This window comes from Spodoptera frugiperda, chromosome 29, assembly GCF_023101765.2.
Source record: "Spodoptera frugiperda isolate SF20-4 chromosome 29, AGI-APGP_CSIRO_Sfru_2.0, whole genome shotgun sequence".
NCBI lineage: Eukaryota > Metazoa > Arthropoda > Insecta > Lepidoptera > Noctuidae > Spodoptera > Spodoptera frugiperda.
The window spans coordinates 10,444,194-10,461,759 of NC_064240.1; the positions used below are offsets into that span (position 1 = coordinate 10,444,194).

At 34.5% G+C, this 17,566-nt stretch overlaps 3 protein-coding genes across 3 annotated transcripts; 2 read left to right on the forward strand and 1 right to left on the reverse strand.

Moving 5' to 3' along the window:
* Positions 1-1,099: 1,099 nt before the first annotated feature.
* LOC118268233 (NAD-dependent protein deacylase) lies at positions 1,100-2,849 on the forward strand. The gene is made up of 4 exons (XM_035582627.2): positions 1,100-1,538; positions 1,623-1,817; positions 2,089-2,248; positions 2,537-2,849. Exons 1-4 carry the CDS (start codon positions 1,215-1,217, stop codon positions 2,737-2,739), a joined length of 882 nt encoding a protein of 293 aa, XP_035438520.2. The 5' UTR covers positions 1,100-1,214; the 3' UTR covers positions 2,740-2,849.
* A 366-nt stretch (positions 2,850-3,215) lies between these two features.
* On the forward strand, positions 3,216-8,704 carry LOC118268341 (NAD-dependent protein deacylase). The gene is made up of 4 exons (XM_035582790.2): positions 3,216-3,649; positions 3,887-4,081; positions 4,407-4,566; positions 4,795-8,704. The coding sequence occupies exons 1-4, from the start codon at positions 3,332-3,334 to the stop codon at positions 4,998-5,000; spliced, it is 879 nt and encodes a 292-aa protein (XP_035438683.2). The 5' UTR covers positions 3,216-3,331; the 3' UTR covers positions 5,001-8,704.
* Positions 8,705-9,403: 699 nt separating this feature from the next.
* LOC118268246 (ATP-dependent DNA helicase DDX11) lies at positions 9,404-17,431 on the reverse strand. The gene is made up of 14 exons (XM_035582655.2): positions 17,217-17,431; positions 16,853-16,973; positions 16,234-16,580; positions 15,631-15,797; positions 15,078-15,318; positions 14,468-14,735; positions 13,612-13,934; positions 12,599-12,778; positions 12,009-12,212; positions 11,150-11,338; positions 10,780-10,886; positions 10,418-10,581; positions 9,906-10,006; positions 9,404-9,550 (listed from the first exon to the last, which is right to left on the reverse strand). Exons 1-14 carry the CDS (start codon positions 17,334-17,336, stop codon positions 9,470-9,472), a joined length of 2,613 nt encoding a protein of 870 aa, XP_035438548.2. The 5' UTR covers positions 17,337-17,431; the 3' UTR covers positions 9,404-9,469.
* Between the last annotated feature and the right edge of the window lie 135 nt (positions 17,432-17,566).

Here is a 17,566-nt window from a genome sequence, read left to right on the forward strand (position 1 = left end):
CTCAGGTACAGTCGGGTTAGTCGGTATGAAATCGTAATCAGGTGAAATATAATGGAATGTTAATTATAATTATAGGGAAGGCGGAAGAGTTTAATTATCGTTACTGATTAAGCCGTGACTATCAAGTAACTAACGACTTATATAAACTACTAACTACTTAATTTGATTTGACGTATAATACCTAATTTCAAAATAACATAGGCACTGATTTTTTAACCCTTACGTGTCATTTTGTTACACTATTACTGACGTACGTATGATATAGGTAGGTACGTCTTGTTTTTTGAGGTCCTCTGGTGCATCCATTAACTAGTGAAATACGTTAAAATTAATTGCCTTGTTGGTTGATTATTCGCAAGTGCGACTAACGATACGGTGTCTCGCGTTCGATTCCTAAGTTGGCAAAAAAATATTGGATTTTATCAACACCAATAAGGGTTGGTTGGGTGGCAGTAGACTCAACCCCAGCGTGTCGTGGGTTCTATTCTCGCGCGGAACAATTCTTTGTATAATCCAGAAATCGTTGTTTCGGGTCTAGTGTGATGTATAATATCTACATAGTACCTACCTATGTGATTTGGTACCTATATTTATGTTTAAAACATCCGAAACCTTTTAATCAGCAGTCGTGCGGCCTCTGAACTAAAAATCTAAACATTAGGTACGATTTATGTATAATTGTATACCTGTTAAACACTGACCTATACACAAACCGTTTATTATTGTCATGGTTATGACTGCATTGCCATTGTATTACATCCTGGGAACAAATCCCATAACAATGCTTCTTTATTTTACTTGATGACTACGTATGTGACAATGATTACCTACTGTAACTGTAGATAAGGTACGTAATTCTACCGGGGCTGCGGAAAACCTTATCTGTTACTGGGACTCCGACTCAAAGCAGGAGTACCAACTCCTACTACTTCACCAGCTTTCCATCTATAAAATTCAAGGATTTTGACCTCTTACTATTAATACTTACAGGAAATATTGCTTTTTATTTTTTATTAACAGGAAATAAAAAAAATTTACAAAGTTTATGAACGCAATGTTTAATGTCATCAGAACTGACATTTGACAGATTTGACTTGACATTTAGTAGATATTTTGTTTTTATAAATAAAATACTCAAAATTTTAGGTTATAAGGTTTAAACATCGAACTTTGGCTATTATAAATTCGATTTGACGAACAACCTTATAAATATAATGCCTTTAAAAATCACTCCTCTATGTCTACTAGTTCGTAGTAATTTAATAGTTTGTAGTGTGCCTAGAATGATGGTTACCCGGCATAATAGTTACATGCCATTATTCAAAGAATCTTTAAAGGCTGCAAAAAATATTGCTATAGTCACTGGTGACGATATTAGCACGGAATCTGGTGTTCCCATTTACGGCAAAACTAGTTCTTGGAGGAAGTATCAGACTGCCTCACTAGCAACATCAGGGGCTTTCTTAACATTCCCTAGTTTAGTTTGGGAATTCTATCATTATAGACGAGAAATGGCTGCAAAAGCACAACCTAATGAGGTAAATAACTATTAAATGTAGTAAGTAACTTATCATGCTCTCTTTCCTTTTTTTTAATTCATAGTCTTATTTTTCGTTTTTCAGGCTCACAAAGCGATAGCATTGTTCGAAGAAAAACACGGCAAAGACAAGTCGATAACTGTAATTACACAGAGTATAGACGGACTTCATTCTAGGGCCAACACTAAAAACCTGATAGAACTGCATGGCAGTCTGTTCAAGACAAGGTGCATCAAGTGCAATGATGTTGTGCCTAATAATGACCACCCTATTTGTGAAGTAAGTATAAAATAACAAAAACTTAATTTCTGGAGAATTCAGACACTAAATAATAATTACTAAAATATTTATAACTTAAAAATACCTGAATAACTTAGTTCAAATAAAAAAATGATATTATATTGATATTTTTTTATAACAAAGTCAATTCTAGCATTAGAACTTAAGATGGGATATTTACCATGTTTATTTATGTAAAATATCCCATCTTAAGTCCTAATGTTAGTGTTAGTGACCATGTGTCAGTAAAAAAAGTCTATTCTTTTTTCAGGCTTTAGCAAACAAGGGGTCTCCAGATAGCAAAGAAACTAATTCAAATATCCCAGAGAATCTGCTACCACACTGCAGTAAGCCCAGTTGCACAGGCCTCCTTAGACCAGACATTGTTTGGTATGGAGACAGCATAGACCCCGCTGTAATTGAAAAAGCAGGTGAATATAGATATCAATGATTGGCAACTAATTTAGTTTGAGTACTGTTTGTCCCATAAAAGGTAGTTAGTATAGCATCAAATCAGTGAGATGGGGGCTAAACAAACAACATCCTATTAAGTAGACAAAAAAACTATTGGATGTTCAAATGTTTACAGCTAATAAAAGTGATTGAATAAACAGACCTCATGCTACATTAATGCCATCTGGTGAGCAAAAAATAATAGCTCTGTATTGAAAAAGGTGCTGAATGACACATAATATTTTTTTGTTTATTTTTTTTTTCAGAAGCAGCAATTTCAGCTTGTGATCTGTGCCTAGTGGTTGGGTCACCCTCTCTACTATTTCCAGCCGCCCAATATGCTCCCGAAGCAATGGAAAATGGGGCTATAATAGCAGAATTTAATAATAATACTGATACAAACTCTAATTACCATTATTCATTTGTTGGCCCCTGTAGCACTACACTGCCAGAGGCTCTAGACATTTAAGTATGTCGTTTTTGAAACTGTATTAGTATTTTATTGATGTAAATAAAATGTGTATTGTAAGGAAATTTTTGAGTGTACAGCGCTAGTATTTATTAAAACGTTATTATTTAGATTGCATTTTTGTATTGAAACCTTTTAGCTAAGTAGAACCTGACCCTAAATATTATGTATCTGAAGATTTTTCAGAAGAGGTCTATGTTATTATGTAGTTAAGATTGATTTTTTATTACATGAGTCAAAACCTAGCATACAAAGGTAGATAGAAAGGTCGGCTTAAGACAGATTAGGTACTTAAAATTCAGAAAATACCGGTTTTGGTCACGTACCTAACTGGCAAAGCCGAGTGGGCATTACGATATGTACGACGACAAGATAAGAAAAATATTCCAAATAGTATTAAACAACTGTCTGATAAATAATTATTATCAATTCTGAATGTTATCATAACAGATAAGTCAAAGTCAAAAGTATTTGACATCTGTCAATTGTCATCTGACTACCATTGCCATTCGCAGTGTTTTCAATTTTCATACGAGTTTTATAATGAATTTATTTAAATAATTTACATTTGAACTTTGTACAGTAATTCAATATGTCCATTAGTTTATTAAGAACAATACGTAGAACGGTAGTGGTTTGTAGTTTTCCTAAAATCATGGTTTCGCGGCAGTCTAGTGATATGCCAAAGTTCAGGGAAGCATTAAGATCGGCTAAAGAGATTGTTGTCTTATCGGGAGCCGGTATTAGTGCAGAGTCTGGAATTCCAACGTTTCGCGGTGCAGGTGGATTGTGGAGGACATACGAGGCGACGTCTCTTGCTACTCCTGGAGCATTTCGAAGTAATCCTAGCTTAGTTTGGGAATTCTATCATTATAGGCGCGAAGTAGCAGCTAACGCACAACCGAATGCTGTAAGTAGTATTTCTTTATTATTCAACTCATTATAATGATGTGCTGAAGTGATGTTCCCTATCTGTAAATTCTGTAATGGAGTTTCTTGAATAGATAAATTTTTATTTCCTATATTTTACATCACAGGTAGGTACTTACTCTATTAATCTAGTAAGAAAATAACAAAGTTTATTGCACTATACTTAAAGATTTAAATAGCAACATACATTAATTTTTACTCATAATTTTCCTTTCAGGGTCATTTAGCCATTGCTCAATATGAAGCTAAGCATGGAGGTGATAAAAAAATAACAGTAATCACACAAAATGTTGATGGATTACATGCCAGAGCTGGTACTACTGACTTGATCGAACTCCATGGAAATCTGTTCAAGACTAGGTGTACTAAATGTAAAGAGGTTTTAGTCAACAATGATAGTCCTATTTGTGAAGTAAGTTGAAGATGTTGCTAAATTTAAGTTAAAGTAAAAATATTATTAATGCTTACCTATCAAGTAGGTACTTAATTGTGCTTCAATACCTTTAAAGTTGTTTTAGAATGTTTTATAAATATTACAAGTTCATATTTCTCTAATCTCTGAAAGTCTTAAACTAGAAGTGCCTGGGCAAATTCTAAACTCCTCTAGAAGTCAAGTGCTCTTACAATATTAGTAATTTTTCCAAGTAAACAGTGGACACTATGTTAAATTATCTTCAAGCCTTTTATTCTAAACATAATCTTAAAATAGCTAAATACCTTTACATTATAATTTCCAGGCTTTAGCAGGCAGAGGTGCTCCAGACTTGAATGTAAGAGGTTCAGATATCCCAATCAGCTCTCTACCACATTGCCAGAAACCTAAATGTGGTGGTCTACTGAGACCACACATTGTATGGTTTGGAGAAAATTTAGATATTGCTGTGTTAGACAAAGCTAGTAAGTGTTTCCTTATTTAAAATAAAAAAAATGTAACCATATTATATTTTAAAAGAGTAACAAATGAAGTTTAAGTTTTTTTTATTTTATTCGGAACTATGCTTTGGAATAAGCACCTAGCTTCACTGAAGGACAGACTGACAGACTATTATTTTGATCTAGACCTTAAAAAAGTTTAAAAAATCATATCTTATTTCTAACTTTAACAATAATTTATTTTCTTCACAGAAACAGCAATGTCCACCTGTGATGTCTGTTTAGTAGTGGGTACATCATCAGTAGTGTACCCGGCGGCAATGTTTGCGCCAGAGGCGGCCGCCCGAGGAGCAATTGTAGCCGAGTTTAACTTAGCACCCACTCCTGCTACCTCCGAGTTCCACTTCTACTTCCAAGGACCTTGCGGCACTACACTGCCAGAGGCTTTGTCAGAATAGACAAATAATGTACATACTTATTAACAGCAGTCACTAGCATATCAACCTACTCCAATCTGTGAATGTTTTCATTGTATTTTCGTCTTTATAGTTTAACGATAAAGTTGAAAATCGAATAAGACAAAAAGGAGTAGGTTCATTTGCTGGCCACTGTATCTACTCTAAGTCATATTATGTTGCTAAGCAATAGATATAACTTTATGTAAAGTAAGGAGCATAGCTCAATTGAAATAAATCAACAGTCTTAACCAAGTTGGACTGTCTACAATTTGTTGATATTATAGAAAACGAAGTGTGGGTTTTATTCATTATCACTACCAAGTCATGTGGTGAACGTAAACAAATCAATAAGTCGATTGATAGACTACAATCTTGGCTTAAGCTGCAGTTTTGATAAGTCACCTTGATAAACTGCACCTATAATAATTTTGTATTACTTGTAGTCTTGTAGATAATATATGTATGTACATAATTGTATATTATGTTTGTGAAGTTAGGATAAAAGTTAATAATAAGTTATGAGCTTACATACTTAGTATCTGTTAATCATCAATCTAGAAGCAATGGAACAAACTATATTGTCACAAACTGAAAAGACAGATAAAAACCTACAATGTTCGAAAGAATTTTGAAAAATTAACCCATAATCATTGTTGGACCAAATTCCATCTTATAATTTTAATTTTGGCAATACATGAGTATATAGTACATAGGTTTTTAGTGATGTTATACTTTGAGTTTGAAATGACAATACTCATATTGTAGATTGTAGAGAATCAAAACTAGCAAAAATCCCCTCTGTAAAAGGAAATAAAAATGCTTTGCGTGAACTTTCCCCTCACATAAACACACACTTTGCTAAAAACTCAAATAAGATTTAGACAAACTACATTTAGAAATTTGGAGAAATTAAACAATTCTTTAGCTAGTAAATTAAGTATAAAAACATTTGATATTAGTAATGTGAATAAGTTGTACAACGATTTCTTTGAACTATTAAACAAGGAATTTAACAATATTTTGCCACTCAAAAATAAAGATATTCATACCAAATTTGTATTTAGCGATTGGGCTACTGTAGGTATTCGAAAGAGTAGAAATAAACTTTTTGATCTTTATGGCATGAAACCATATAATAACGACCCCCATTTTCAACAATATGTAACGTCGTACTCAAAGACTTTTAGATTAGTGTGCAAAGCCGCAAAACGTCTTTATATCAGCAATAAAATAAAATCAGCTGATGACAAAATAAAGACAACTTGGAAAATTATACAAAATGAGACTGGTAGGAAAAAAATACATAATTCAGAAATTAAATTAAGATCTGAAATTGGACAAATTTCTTCAAAATGTGATGTAGCACAGGAGTTTGAAAATTTTTTTACTAATATTCCTATTAAAATAACTAGAGATTTAAATTCTTCAGCTACACTCTCAGCTAGTTTGCTTAAAAAAAATGTAAAATCATGTCAACATGACTTTATTTTTCAATATACGAATCCTCTAGAGATCGTAAAGGTCTTTAAAGAAATTAAAATAAAATCAACTGAAGATCTTTGGGGACTATCAGTGAAAGTCTGCAAAACAATTATTCAAACTATAGCGCCCTGTCTGGCTATGATTTTTAATAAAAGTATAGATGACGGTGTTTTTCCTGACCTTATGAAATATAGCAAGGTTATCCCACTATTTAAAAGCGGCGAAACCACAGAAGCTAATAATTATAGGCCTGTATCTATTTTGCCGGTCCTTAGCAAAGTGTTTGAAAAGTTGATACTGTCTCAGATGCTTCATCATTTTAATAAAAACTCCATCTTCCACCATCAGCAGTATGGTTTCACTAAAGGTCGTTGTACAACTGACGCCGGTGTTACTTTAATGAAAGAAATATTTGGTGCCTGGGAGGAAGCACAGGATGCCATAGGTGTTTTTTGTGACCTCTCAAAAGCATTTGATTGCGTTGACCACGAGACACTTTTGCTGAAATTAAATCATTACGGGATTAGAAACACTGCGCTCCGTCTATTGAAATCATATCTAGGAGATAGGCAGCTAAAAGTTCATATTAACGGTGTTAATTCACAAGGGTCTGAGATAAAAATGGGCGTTCCTCAAGGTTCAATATTGGGTCCTTTCCTCTTCTTAGTGTACATAAACGATTTGCCACTCATATTCGAAAATGAACCAAAAATGGTTCTGTTTGCAGATGATACATCACTGATTTTTAAAATAGGTCGACGTACGAATAATTTTGACGACGTGAACAGCTCCATTCTTCGAGTCTATGAGTGGTTTACTATTAATAACTTGGCGCTTAATGAGAGAAAAACCAAATGTGTTAAATTTTGCTTGCCAAACGTACAAAATAACGAATGTTATGTTGCTTTGAACGGACAAAAGTTGGAATTTGTTAAGGAGACTGTATTTTTGGGTATCACATTAGATGACAGATTGCAATGGGGGCCCCATATAAAAGCACTTTCGGGGAGACTAAGCTCAGCTGCTTATGCAGTTAGACAGATTAGGCAGCTAACGGACGTAGGTACGGCAAGGCTTGTTTATTTTAGTTATTTTCACAGCATAATGTCTTACGGCATTTTGCTGTGGGGGCGAGCTGCGGATGTAGAATCAATTTTTATTTTGCAAAAGCGAGCTATTCGAGCAATATATAACTTGCCCCGTCGCGAATCTTTGAGAGAACTATTTAAAACTATAAACATTCTTACAGTGCCTTCTCAATTCATTTACGAAAATATTATGTACGTGAGAAAAAATCAACAATTGTTTGAAAAAAGAAGCGACAGACACAATTTTAATACGAGAGGTAAAAATAAGTTAGCTATACCGCAATTCCGATTGTCCAAAGTGCAGAAATCCTTCATGGGATTTTGTGTTAAGTGTTACAATAAACTACCAACCACCATACTGAATCTGAACGAGAAAAAATTTAAATCTTGTATAAAGCGTGAACTGTGTAAACAGGCATATTATAAACTGTCAGATTATATTGAAGATAAAAATGTGTGGCAGCATGTTGGTCCGGCTCCACTGGACACTCGCTCACACTAGACAATGCTCTAAGACGATCACTAGTTACACGTTAAATTAAAGTAGTAATTTATTCCAATGTAGTCTAGGGATCCTGTGGCATCAAGCAGTTATTTATTATTTTTTTATTTGAAAAATTATATTAAAGATTATTTTTTATTTGTATAGAAGCATTATTTCAAAATTGTAAGTGTACATATGTGGGCACTATGTTTGAAACAACCCGCTTTTTTAATTTATATTCTTTACAAATTGGTTTTATTGTCCCATAGTTTTGACGTCGTATTGTCGTTACATTGTTCCTACATATATAGACAATAGGTAAATGATCAAATAATGTATCAGAGATATTGTAAAAAACATTCTTTGAAAAGAGTAACGATGGAGTTTCTTGCTCGTTCTTCTCCATTCGAAGCAACACTTTGGAACGAGCGCCTAGCTTCACTGACAGACAGACTGACGGACAATTCAATTTGACGTTTCAAAAGTGCCTAATTTAGGATTAATTGAAATAAATGCTTTGACTTTTTTTTTGACTTTTAAACAGTTTTTATTTCTTTCGGGTGATTGGTTTTTGTAATAAACGCTGAAATGTTTTTATTATTGTTATATTACTTAAGCACTTGTTAATACATACACCTAAATTACACAAAGATTCGTTTAATTTGAAAGATTTCCAATTTCTCCTAAAATTCTTATTATTTTTAAAGGCGTTATCATTATTATATCTATCTTGCTTACCATAATCCTCATACTTGGGGAGTGGCTTTAGTATTACAGTCGGTCACCAACAGTAAAGAGCGTAACTAAAGCATCTGAATCGAATTGTGGGTTTAAAATATAACACAGTGTTACTTTTGAGTATTTATTTAAAGCTTTTTGTTCTCTATCACATTTACATAGATTTCAGAAATCGTATCTCCACATAGACCATGTTTATGAAGGCAATTTCATGTTTCATGCATGCTATATAATAAATTAAGATAATGCATAATTACTATACTAGCTTATAGCGGTACCATTGTTTCTCACAGAATATCCTATGATTACCACCAATGTTCTCAGGGGCCATCCATAAATTACGTCACACAAATTTCATGATTTTTGACCCCTCCCCCGTCCTTGTCACACTTGTTAACATATAAGACCCCCTCCCTAGTGTGACGTCACATTTTATAATTTTACATCTAGATTTTTTGAGATTGATTTTTGAGATTTTAGATTATAGTTTTAAGTTAGTGTTTTAACAGTTATAATAATTGAAATGTGACGTCACGAAATTTTAAAAACCCTCCCTCCCCCTTGTCACAGTAAGTCACACTTCGTTCACCCCCCCCCCCCCCCTTAACGTGTGACGTAATTAATGGATGGCCCCCATGTAGAATTTCTTCGTGTAATCACTAGGCCATTTCGACTTTTCATCTCTCTTTATGTCTTGCAAAGAACCTCGCTATATTACTAATCGTCGTGCCAAAATTGCAATTCGATATCAGCGATTTCTGTAACAAACAAATATAATTTGAACGAAATATAGAATTCATGAATAATATAGGTAACAAATATGTTTTACAATGAATATGCAGTACGGTACCTTAGTATGAGTTAGCTTTACGTTAAAAGTAATCGAAACCTTAGTACGAGTTTGCTTTACGAGCGCGTTCGGCGCTCTGATTGGCCAACTCGAATAAACCAACCAATCAGACTGACGAAGGCTCTCGTAAGACAAACTCGTACTAAGGGTACTGTTCAACAATCTTATAGTCGCACTTGTGAAATCTCCAGCCATGGTGCAACCCAGAATATAAATTGATTAACAAGATTCTCTGTAGTTCATGAATAAGAAAATTCATCTACCTGTACAAATGAAGGCAAAGCGGACATAGTTTGAGGCCTCGAGTATCGTTCATCCACTAATAGCACGCAAGCGTAGTCGTTGGCGTGTCTCACGGCTCGACCTGTACACATACATATATTTATATCTTTAACAATTTATTAACGGTTTGTCTTATACCTGAATCGTTTAAATTAAATTTGGTATCCACGGTTTAAATTACCGTAAGATCGACCGTTTTTTGACCCTACACGGTAACTTTCACTTTAACTTTTAGACCAATGAAAAACTAATATACGCTATACAATTTGGGGCAAAATTACCCCAGCGGGCTATAGTAACCTGAAACTACTGGTATTGATAAGTTTACTCGACTAGTTTCAAGTCACACAGGGGCCCATAATCTTTGAGCAGAAGCGATACCTAACTAAGATTACTAAAATCAACCTCGTCAAACTGATACTTTAGTAAGTCATAACCTAATCAGCTCCAAGTTTTGTTATGTATCTCATATATGTAGAAGTATTCTACTCACCAATACATTGGTTCACGGCTTTCATACAAAGATTCTCATAGTAAATATTCCCCGCGCTGCCGCCTGCAGTTTTATTCAAATAGTTCATCTTCTCCTGCAACTCTGGTGATTTTACATTGGGGTACGGCATACCCACCACCATTACACATCGCCCGAGATCATCACTGAAAAAATAATAAAAGGATTATACAATATGTGTAATAACACTAAAAAGGAATTGCCAATCGCGGTCAAATTATTGTAGGAAACAAACTTTTGGTTTTCAATTTAACTTATAACGTATTATTATAGTATTATTTATCTAAAATAAACCTTAACTACATTAATTTAGAGTTCACTTTAAAGCAGCTGTTGTAACTTACCTAAAGTTCAGACCTTCACTGAGTTTTCCCCCAACGACACTTAACAATAAAGCTCCATTATGTTCACCATCCTTATTCTTGACAGCTGATGCAAATTTATTTAAAACCTATAAAGAAAATATATCTATATGAATTATATTGTTGTTAAACAATAATGAACTCTCTTCTTATAGCATTAAAGCCCAAAATAGATTAACTACCTACAGCATATTCGAATTATACAATGGTTCAATCCTAATTATGAACTCTCTTTTTATAGCATTAAAGCCCAAAATAGATTAACAACCTACAGCATACACGAATTACACCAATTAAAGACAAAAATGAACCTTAACTTTAAGAAATAAGATACAAAATCCCACATCCTTACCTGATCAACATCAGACGCAGATTTTGGCTCACGGAATATGGCTTTCTTCTTAGTGATAGCTTCGATAACTTTATTGGTTTTTAAATGTTCGTATACAGTATGTTCGTAAGAGTACGATGGTAGGAAACACACGACTCCTCCGGGAACTATGCTGCATATATTGCGGAGAATACGGCCGACTTCGCTGAGCTGTGAAATAAAATGGTCAGCTGTAGTGAACAGTGGGAATGTTTTTTATGTTGAAAACGTCGTAGTGGCCTGAAGGTTTAAGACACACGCAAACGTGACGATTAATGTTCAAACCTTCTCCGTGTGAGCATAGGCCTTTGGTCAACAGTGGTCTTTTATCGACTGATGATGTGATGTGATGTGTGAATGATTATGAAAAGTAGAGTGATTATCAAGGGGTGAAGCATTTGTCTTGACTTTTTTTTTTACATTTCCCCACACTAGGATTTTCTCCTGTATCATGGGTGCGTTAACAAACATAGTTCACAAAAACTTTCGCAGCAAGAAAGTTGCCTAAAGAAAAACCAATGTTTTTTCTTCTTTTCTTCTTTATTAAAACGCTGCCCCACACTAGGATTTTCTCCTGTGTCGTGGGTGCGTTTACAAACATACAAGTTCACATGCACATGACAACAATTTGTGGATCACACAAAGAGTTGCTCCGTGCGGGAATCGAACCCGCTACCCGGTGCACGGCAGCCAGTTGCCCAGCCACCGCGTCAACCGTACAGTCAGAATGTACTGTCAAAAACTTCGAACCATCTACTTTAAAAGTCGTTAAAAATGTACCTCGTTGCAGCATGTACACCACCAAATTATAGTAACTAGCAAAGAAGTAATTAAAACATACCAATTCATTAGACATTCTGTTCTCATATGAGAAGTTGAGGCTAACATTGGTAGGTCCCTTGGACAGACAGAGTCCTAGTACATTCTCCGGCGGCACTACATGTTCACACCGTACTACGTTTACTGAGCCAGTGTCGTTTGTGTGGCTCGTTAGTAACGCTTGGAACTCTGCTATAGGCTCCATTGTACCTCCTGCTACGATCACCTGTAATGAAGGAATAGTAATAATAAATATATAAAATAGTTACTCTACTCACTATACATAATATAGATGCGAACTGTAACCTGCGCAACACTAAGATTTTCACCAGGGTCACAGCAGTGTTTATGAGTTTTTTTTTTAAATAGTAACGATGGAGTTTCTTCTCCATTCGAAGCTACACTTTGGAACGAGCACCTAGCTTCAATGACAGACAAACTGAGGGGCAATTCAATTTCGACGTTTCGAAATTGAGGATTATTTGAAATAAATGCTTTGACTTTGACTTTGAGAATACAATACTTATCACATACCTACAAATCACACAACTATTCGTGGATTACACAAATCATCATTAAAATTCTAATAAATAAATAAACGAAAATACTAACAGATCGACACTGCCTCACGACTTCAGCGAAGTGTTCAGCCGGGTTGAGTAACAGATACTTGAGCATTCCGTTCTGGTCTCCCTGCGCCAATACTCGTCCATTCTCGCTGCGGTCACATAGCATCTCTAGGAAATCCAGTATGGCGTACAAACCACTGCCCGCTGACGTCTCTGTTGGTACCTGGAATGTAGAGTTTATGGGTATTGTAATAGAGTACAGTTTCAAAGTCAAAATCATTTATTTCAAATAGACCAGGAAGGCACTTTTGAACGTCAAAGCAAATATAATAATATTAATAACGTCTGTCTGACGGTCAGTCCTCTAGTGAAGCTATTTGCTTGTTTCAAAGTGTAGATTCCTATGGAGAAGAACAAGCAAGAAACTCCATAGGTTAATCTTTTTCAATCAGATTCACAATACAATTCTTGGTTACATTGTTTCGATTACTTCAACTATGTGAGAACAATGTAAAACTAATTTTCAGGTTTGGTTGATTTGGTTGTTAAAATAAAAAGAGAAATATTTAAAAGATCTAGCATTGTCAGTATCGCTTTTTAATGCACTGAGATTGATATATCATATTGTAATAGTTTTTAATATTAAACATTTTAAAGAAAGTCTGATAATATAATCTGGAACTAATAAATACTTATATTATCAAGCATCAACAGCAATAAAATAATAGGCAAGTGATATCAAGTTACCCTTTATGAATAAACCTTTGATTAAAGGAACTAGGTACATAAGTAATAAAATCTAATATATAAAATTCCCGTGTCACAGTTTTCGTTGCCATACTCCTCCGAAACGGCTTGACCGATTTTGATGATTTTTTTTTTGTGCTTATCCGGTATCTATGAGAATCGGCCAACATCTATTTTTCATCCCCCTAAATGTTAGGGGTAGTGCAACCCTAATTTTTTTAATTTTCCGCGGACGAAGTCGCGGGCAGAAGTAATAAAATTGGACGCACTATATATTATAAGTCAGTTACCATAATATTATTTACTTACATTAGCTTGAACAGTAACATTCTCCTTAACTTCTGGCTCAACCTCAACTTTTTCCCCCTTCTTCTTAGATATATTGCTCATAAACATTTCGAACGAACTTTTTTTGCTAACCGTACTCTTCTTCATCTCCTCTTCAAGCGCTTGCTGACTGTACCTCATAGAGAAGCCATGTAACTTAGGAGCAAGTCTAGTGTTCCTACAGAATTCTACTAAAGGACGCAAATTCATGTGATCAATTTCAGCCTTTATTACAAAGTCCTCAAGGGTGTAAATCGTAGTTTCATTTTGTTTTTTGTCGGTTGAATCTTTTGGTTTTATCATACCTGAAAAAAAAAAATTACAATTATATGTAAGGGTCAAACTGCTTTAGTATTTCAACGCCTCGTAGAGTACGCTATTGCAAAGCTCGGACCGCTAGGATCGATTATTCCACAAAGTAAAATGAAAGTAAAGCTTGAAGCTTGAAATTATGGTTTATGGCAAACAACACTTAAAAAGGTAAACAGTGGGATGGGGTGTCATAATTAACGATATAGACAAAGGGCTTGGGGATCACAGTTAAATAACAGGTAATTAGAGGATGCTGTCTCAGTCTGTGGTCATAGTTTTAAGACATAATCGGGTCTAATTTTTTTTATGTTGCCCCCATTATTCTTTTCTCCTGTATTGTAGGTGCATTTACAAACTTACAATTTCACATACACATGACACCCAGAGTCGAATCAACAATTTCTGGTTCAAAGAAGGATTTATTCCACACGGGTATCACTTTACATTGCAGTCGGTTGCCCAGCCATCGCGATAACCGTGCAATCAACTTTTTAAACTAGTTGCTTAATTAATAAACAAAACTCACCCAATAGCTTTCCCACAACAAAACTAAGTTGATTCAAAGTCAATAGATTCTTGCTACTCAACCTCGCTCTATACTTGTTGATATAAAACTGCAAGAATGTCTTCACTGAGCTCAGTTGCTTGACTGTTACTGGGGCTGAATGAGCATTTTCTAGGGCCGCCGTCAGTCCATGTGCCTCATCCAGTATTAGTATGTTATTATCCAGTTTTAGTGATATACCTGAACGGGCACCTGAGCTTACTATGCCGGCGTGACTTATGAGAACCATCTGTAATATACAATTTCAGCTTTATGTCAATTGTAGTAGAGGTCATTTTAAAAGAACTATGGAAGGTTTTGTGAGCAAAAGTGTAATGAATGCTAATAAATAATCAAATCAAATGGTCTAAAGTGTGATTGCCAGCTAGGGAGTCCCTGGTAGGATACCTGAGTTGTTGCTTGGAGTATTTTAGTTTACATCAATGGGACTCATAACTCATAAATGACCAATATTTAGGTATGCTAATATGTGCAATCTTCTGTTTAGATTCAGCATCAGTTTTAAGAAAAAGGAAGGTCAACATATCATCAATGTATCTACATACAAAAATCAGTAAGTAATAAACATTACCTCAGCGTCTTCCATGGCCATTCTAGAAGCATAATAGGGGCAAGCCTTCAGCTCTTTGCCACATTTGACTAAATCCTCCATATCCATAATATCCACCAACATTCTCTCCTTCAACCGTGTTATATTAGTCTGATTGTAGTATGGACAGGCGGTACATGATCTTGTTTTCGTCTTTTTAAGCACTTTCCCCTCTTCCCCTACTGCTGTTGACTTCGATTTTGATTTCTGCATGTCTAGACATCTGTTAAAATTAATATTTTTTGAGATATATAGGCATAAATCAGCAAACAGAACACTTGATGTCAAGTGAAGCGATAAGCATCACCTATATATACCTACAACACTAGATAAATTACATGTGACCTGTCTTTGGCCTGTGTATCTGCCTTTTAAAGGACTTCCAATCTCTTCAATAACATGGTGGAATACAACTCAAGCATTTTAATGAGAGTTTTCTGCGAAGGTGGTGGTGGTTGTCTAGGACAATGGTATCACTCCAGCTCATCTATGCCAAAGTATGACTCATCATTATAAAAAAAAAGAAAAATCTCACCTCTCATTAATAAGATTTACATTTTTCAGCTTTACAACTTCAGAATTGATGCAGTAATGTTGTCTAGAAGCTAAAGTCACTACTCTGGTATCCTCTTTGAAAACAGTCCTCTTGATCTCTCCTATAAACTGAGACAGTTGGCTGTGTGTTCTACTGCTTATGTATATCTGAAAAATAGAATCAAATTTGAATCTGAACGAACTGACTATTGAAACTGTAGTAAGAAATTTACTAAAACCAATGATGACCAGCACTCATGGAAGAAATCTTATCATCTAATTGTTATACATAATAATGATGTTATTTTATTACCTATAGTTATAGCATTTATTCATTTTACACTTTATGTACCATACATTAATACATTGGTGGATTTCATGCCAATTTGGCATTCTCTAACAATCAACCTTAGGGTGATGCAGAGAGACACAACAGTAGGTGTAAAAGTTTGAACTAGGTATCATCATCATCATCAGCTGAGAGACTTCCACTGCTGAACAAAGGTCTCCCCTTTACTTAGCTAGGTATAGGTACCATTATTTATTTAACCTCAAAATCTTAAAACTAAAAAATGCTTGTAACTTAAAATTCTTCAAAACTCACTTTAGTCATTTGCTCACTATCATCCTCTGTAATTTCTTCTGTATCAGAACCACCACCTTCCTTATCCTCAAGCTCTTCTAAAATGAGATCTCTATCTTCTTCAGACTCCTCTTTTCCTTCTAGAACATTCTCCTTATCATCTTCCACTTTCTCACTCTTATCTTTCTTATTAAAATAGAATTCAATAGTTTTGTTAGATGCATTTGTCTTCTGTTTGGAAACTCGAATTTTCATTTGATCAAATACTTCTTTTTGCTTTTTAATTTTGTCTAGTTTCAGTTGTAAGGATATGAGATTTTGATTCTTTTTTATTTTTTCGTATTCCTCTGTGAGCCAGTCATCGGATGCTGAAATTTTAGTAGATTATGTGTGAATTAAAAAAAAATCAATCCAGTTTATGTCTTGTAAGCAAGCTAACTTACATATACATAATGAAATAGTATTTAATAGTATATTTACTTATAAATACACATACTACGATGAAATAGTAATAGTAAAATAATGCCTTGAGGGTCTCAGGGCGGGTGGATTGTAAAATACCGACTCTCACGAGTCGAGAGTCGAGTAAGGCATTACACCACACTAAATAGTAATAAATAAAAATGCACAAAAAATATACCTGTATTGTTGGATAATTCTGCCTTCAATTGAGCCACTTCTTTTTCAAGATCTTCAAGTATTTTCTGATTACTGTCCCTCAACCATTTTAAAACTCCACAGCAAATGCTCAATGATTTACCCTAAAACAGTGAAGAGTAGTTTCAACATAAAATCACATAATAAAACAGCAAAAAAAAAGGTATGTAAAAGAAGTTTTGAATCAAGTATGAAATTCTGTCTGACCAATTTTTGTGTGTTAAAAAAATACCTAACCTTAATTAATATTTGGATTTTAAGATTGATTGATACTCACTGCAAGTCACCATAAAAAATTAGACTACTTACTTAGAAGTTATGAGTAAAAACGGAAGCAATGAACTTACCGTTCCGGTAGGACTTTCGAATATTCCAAGTTTTTGTTGTTCTAAAGTAAAATAAAGTTCTCTCATAAACTTTTCTTGAATATCATAGGGTTTGAAAGGAAATGGAAATGTTATCTCCATACTTGAAGTAATTTTATAAAATATAAAAACATGTAAATAAACTTCGGCAATGAAATCCAACCAACAATCAACAATTTGTTTTGTTTCCCGCCGTAGGTATTATCTTGACACTTGACACATGATATTTTCCCGAAACTAGAGAACTACTTTGTTTGATTGTTTAGTCGATTAACAAACGATTACATAAACTTTTATCATAGAAAACTTCCATAGAGTTTCATGAGTCATCA